The sequence below is a fragment of the Pundamilia nyererei genome, unplaced genomic scaffold, assembly GCF_000239375.1.
Source record: "Pundamilia nyererei isolate P.nyererei 1_Seehausen unplaced genomic scaffold, PunNye1.0 scaffold00376, whole genome shotgun sequence".
NCBI classification, from domain to species: domain Eukaryota; kingdom Metazoa; phylum Chordata; class Actinopteri; order Cichliformes; family Cichlidae; genus Pundamilia; species Pundamilia nyererei.
The window spans coordinates 5,168-10,738 of NW_005187777.1; the positions used below are offsets into that span (position 1 = coordinate 5,168).

Sequence of the window (5,571 nt, forward strand, 5' to 3'; positions counted from 1 at the left end):
GTCCCTGTGTGTTGGCCCTGCGACAGACTGGCAACCTGTCCAGGGTGTACCCTGCCTCTCGCCCTATGACAGCTGGGATGGGCTCCAGCGCCCCCCCGCGACCCTGAAAAAGATAAGCGGAAGCAAATGGATGGATGATTGCATTTGTCTCTGACCATCAGGGACCCTGAAATTGACTTTTATTCAGTGGAAAGGAGATAACACTCATCCTCCATCTTTGCTGTCCTAATGTATTTATATTATCCTTAACACAGCTTTGAAACTAGCCACCGGGTAGCACACCATTATATGCCAGCAAGCCCAACTTTAATAACCCTTCAAACATTGCTGCTGTTTAGTTTTTCCATCTTCATTTATGCATAAAGTGATTGCAGAACAGTACATGTTAGTCTCTTAGAAATCCATTAGTCAGAACATGGTACATCATCTTTAGATGGAGACCAGCGAGCTAACTTCCTGCTAACTTCTAATCAGTTAAGTCTCATAAATCCTCTTTTCATGGTTGTCTGGAGGTTCAACTTTGTTGTCACACCTGGGAGAGCAGCCAAACAGAATATTTTATTAAAGACGAAAGATTTTAGGCTGTTTAACTCACTGTTTGTTTAGGTTTGGGAACTGAAGAAGAGTTTGAACCTGGAAATGACCAATGACGTCAGAGAGGCCACTGTATTTAAACACTGCCTCTGATTGGCTGACTAGAGATTTGTGTTAAAGAGACAGGTTTGTGAGCGTGGGTAGCAAACTGCTGGTGATAGAAGGTGTTAAGTCAAACATGACTTTCAATAGCACCAGTTAACTTTTGAAAGGCCCAAGAGGGGGGGAAATAAGAGAGAAATATCCTGCGAAGATGACGTCACTTCCTGTTTTGCTGATGTGTGCTGTCACAATGCGATGACGTTTATTCCAATGTAGGAAGTGCCATGAGCAGCTGATCAAATCGGCAAAACGTGTTTGTGGATTGTAATGTTTTTGTTGTTGCCAGCGGTTTTTATGCGATTTTTCCAAAGTGGAAGGAAACCGCGGCCTGGGACAAGTTGAGTGCGTGATGTGTAAGTAAAACCCTCCGTTTTCATATGCAAAAAATTATTGCTTTAGCACGTTTTGGTTGCAATTCTGAAACCAAGATGAATTTATACATGATTGAAAAAAGAAAAATGTAGACAAAGGAAGGAACAGCTCATGATCTCAGCAGGATAAGCGTTTACAGACTATACTATATTCATACTGTGAAAGTAAATAATAGATGTTTTTCAATGGCCAAGTCAGTCACCTGAACTCAACCTCACAGAACATTTTCAGGTATTAAAACAAAAGTAAAGGCCTGACAGAGTCTCTCAAGCCTGATGTTCAGTAATCTTTGTCTGGGACTTTATTCCACATTTTAAAAACATAACTTAGAATTTTGTCTAATTACTTTTGATTTTCTGAAATGGTGGATAGCAGTAAACATATATTACCGTGGCTCAGGGGGTTGGGAATCGCATCTGTAACTGGAAGGTCGCCGGTTCGATCCCTGGGCTCTCTGTCCTGGTCGTTGTGTCCCTGGGCAAGACACTTTACCCTACTTGCCTACTGGTGTTGGCCAGAGGGGCCGATGGCGCGATATGGCAGCCTCGCTTCTGTCAGTCTGCCCCAGGGCAGCTGTGGCTACAACTGTAGCTCCCTCCACCAGTGTATGAATGTGAGAGTGAATGAATAGTGGTATTGTAAAGCGCTTTGGGTGCCTTGAAAAGCGCTATATAAATCCAATCCATTATTATGTTGTTTTGGGGCTGAAATAACTGATTATGCTTATTTGGGAAGGACTTATCGGGTTCAATATTCCAAATCACATTTGAAGTCTCAGGTCCTTACTTTTAACTCCCTATATGTGTATTTAGGTGGATAGAGTGATGCATAATGGAATACTAAAGATGGATTCACATGCATGAAGGATTTATAGGACAGACAAAATCTGTTTCGTTTCAAACTTTCAAAACAACTTATCAAAAACACACACAGGGGCATGAATGATGCAAGGTCACTGAAAAGAATTGCGTGAGTCCCTGGGCCCTTCTAGATGTCCATCACGGCCATGAACCCCCACGTGTATCTGCCTCAGGTGCCAAAACACAGAGCTTGGGTGATTAGTGTCAGTAAAGTGAACTTGGGTGAGCTGTAGTCAAATAACGTTTAATTCATCTCCCGGTTCAATGTTTGATGAGGCTGAAAGTAATGAGAACCCATGGGATGGCTCACTGCTCAAGTTGGAAATGGTCAACAGGTCATTACCTTCATTATCCCACAAGAGCAATTAGACACACTTTGCAGCGCCCAGAGGGCTGTGCTGGGTTACCAAATCAAAACAAAGATGTTTTTCAGTGTAAGTGGTCAAGAGAAGATCGCAAGCTATGACAAACATAGAGTGAAACCAGCTGACTGACCTAATGAACATATTTGTGAGACTCTATGATGGCAGCAGTCATTCCATACGTTTATGCTACACTGTATATGCATAAAAGGGCCCATAGCAGTATTTACCGTTAAGGGAACAGTGTTACTACTACTAATACTGTATATGTTCATTTTGTTTTGTTTTGTTTGTAGTGTAGTAAATGTCAGATAAAGGAAGCATGACAGATGTTTACTTTGACTATATGAACATTATGTCGGCGTTGGTAATGGGTATTAATTTTTAAATAACTGAATATGAATAACTTGTATAATATCTTACTGTACTGTGCAATACTTTCTATGAAGATATAACACATTTTGGGGTAGAAACAAAATTCCCAAATAAGATTCTAAAGTGCTAAATGTTGCCAGCACAAACAAAGTTAGTAGAATTTTAAGCAAAGCAAAAGACATTTTCTGAAAGTTTGACCTTATGTGATCTTGAAGAAGAGGTCAGAGGTCCAAAGTGATATTTAGAATCCTCATATATCACTCCCTACATATCAATATGTTGTTAATGCAAATAATGACAGTAAGAAACATAGTCTTAAATACCTTTTATAATGCATTTTTCTCACTTTGACCATCAGATGAATCTATTGACCTTAAAGCAGAGGTCAGAGGTAAAATGTGACATGATATTTTTACGAGGCCTTTTGGCAATTTTTAACCAATAAATCATTAACTGGAGCTTGAACACACTGATGAATTATTACTGGATTGTTAACATAACTTTAAACTCCTACAAAGTTTCATTCAAAACTATCCTGTATGACACAGACACTCAAAAACATAACCTGCTTGGTCGAGGTTATGACAAAGCATTTTATCACAGCAGTCGGCTATAATATAATCATAGCCAGGTGTCCTTTGCTAAGATAAACCTTTTTTTAACTGTATATCTTGAAGACATACTGTAAGGAATGTGGGGTATTAAGTGCCATCGTACAGTAAAATGGGTGACAGGAAAAATAATAATAAAAATCATAAGTATGTTTTGCGTTCTCACTTGAAATCATGCAATACACTAAAACTGTAGTGTGTTCTCCACTTTTCTATTTTGTTAATGTTCCAGCATGAGACAGTACAGTCTGTAGAAATTGTCCCATGAAAGGGTTAAGTAAGAGGCCCTGCCCCTGTTGTGCACTGTTAGCAAATCTGCAGCTGAGTTTAGTTCCTGGCTTCAGAGACACCTTTCAACTCGTAAGAAGCATTTTTTTCTTCATCGGTTTTACTTTCTGCTTTTCTTCCCTCAGTGTTTTAAACGTATCTCTGCTCTCATGTTTGAGACTGCAGCTTCAGTTCAGTGATTTTTTTTCCTGTTAATGCTTTGATTAATGTGGAAAAACGTCAGTGCAGGAAAAAACAGGAGTCCAGTGTGTGTCCGGACAGAAAGCAGCTCTAACAGAGACTGTAGCAAGAAGACAAGAGAAGACATGCAGAAGCTTTATTAACAGAAAAGCAATTAAAGTCAAACAGGAGGCTGAAGGGCAATACGGGCGAACTTTGCTCCACAAAGAAGGCTGCTTTACAGCCCAGATTAAAAGGTCGCAGTTGTAAAGAGAAGAGTGAAAAGGCAACTCCATGGCCTACCGGCTCTTTGAAGGGAAGGATCATGCTTCCATCTACCAAAAGTATCGCTTTACACCTCCAGCAGGGCTCAAGGATATTATTATTCAGTACTTAGATAAAAAGGTATGCTTAAAATATAATGTGCAAATTATCTTCACATATGAAGGCCTTTCCTGAGGAAAGACATTAACAAGTAGCAAACTCCTTTCTGCAACTCCAGAAGGGACAGCCACATGAGCTGGCGGTGGATCTGGGATGTGGAACGGGACAGAATTCACGTCTACTGGCACCGCACTTCAAGGAAGTAGTGGGTCTTGACATCAGTGAGTGTCAAGTGGAAGAGGCAAGAGCTGTGTCAGGGCACCCCAACATCACGTACAGGTAGGAGAGCTTCCGGGCTGCAGCCTGTAGGAGTGTGTACAGTAAAGTACTTCGAGCAAGTGATTTGCAATATCATGCCATGGGCGGTATCTGCCTTCTTATCTGGCTCACAGCAAGAAAGTAAATAAAAGTTTTCTTAATGCCAAACTGTTCTTTCAAGACCATGTCCACATTTCTCTTATAACTCTTCTCTTATAAGTCCACAGCTTGAGGAACATTTCTATTGTAAATCACTTGTTGAGTACTTCCTTCATGTTTCACCGCAATATATTTTCCTGAGTATTATCAAGCTGATCAGCTTTTAGCTGACTAGGTAGAAGGATCCCTTTACATGGGCAGGTTGTGTATTGTGTCTGTTGCATTTGCAGAAAGGGGACAGCAGAGGAGCTTCCATTTTCAGATGGATCTGTAGACCTGCTGACGGCAGCTTCAGCAGCGCACTGGTTTGATCAGTCGAGGTTTCTGGCAGAGGCAGCTCGGGTCTTGAAACCCAGAGGCTGCATGGCTCTGCTGGGCTTCAGCGATTATAACACCAAACCCACCTACCAGAACTGTGGAGACAGGCTCAAAAACATCTATGAAGAGGTAGGTGCAGACTGATAATCAGAGTAGTGTTAGTCCATTCCCATGTGCACCGTTGGATTCCTTTCAGTGCTCCTGGATCTCTCCCTGAAAGTGTCCTGTTCTACTCAAACATCCATGTGTGCATGAGCGTTATCACCTTGGCAATCAAACATCGACTTTGCCAAAGAGCCTGCAGCGTCTCAGACAGAATCAGCTCATGAATGTGACAAAGAACACTTTTTTGCAAAATGCCAGTTCTTTTCACTTCATACAAAGCGTCATTTGTAAATTTTCTTGAAGTTTAATTACTTCAGCTGCAGTTTTTCAGTATATTTTCATGTTCAGTGAGAGAAATCTGGTCTGTTTAGAGTCAGATTCAGTGCTGTGACTGAGGATCTGTGTCTAGTTTTGTTAAACGTCATCACTGACAGTGTTTGTTCACATGTGAAGGTGGATTCAAACATCTTCCGAGCACGTGTCTTTATGTGAGAGAAGAATAAAACTCGAGCAGTGATACTGTCCTGAAGTAATCTATCTGTAGCGAATCAAAGTGCAACAAACTGTCTGTGAAGTTAATTATCTCAGTTTCAACATCAGCAACGTGGTTAATTTTTAGCGCTG

The 5,571-nt window shown here is 41.0% G+C and overlaps 1 protein-coding gene across 1 annotated transcript in view; it reads left to right on the forward strand.

The window, feature by feature from the left end:
* Window positions 1-3,591: 3,591 nt before the first annotated feature.
* LOC102198035 (putative methyltransferase DDB_G0268948) overlaps window positions 3,592-5,571 on the forward strand; it is a 4,100-nt gene continuing 2,120 nt past the window's right edge. Inside the window, exons 1-3 of the mRNA XM_005752720.1 lie at window positions 3,592-4,128; window positions 4,226-4,386; window positions 4,755-4,971. Of these exons, the coding sequence (XP_005752777.1) occupies window positions 4,018-4,128; window positions 4,226-4,386; window positions 4,755-4,971 (489 nt within the window). The 5' untranslated portion in view covers window positions 3,592-4,017. The remainder of the gene's footprint in view (window positions 4,129-4,225; window positions 4,387-4,754; window positions 4,972-5,571) is intronic.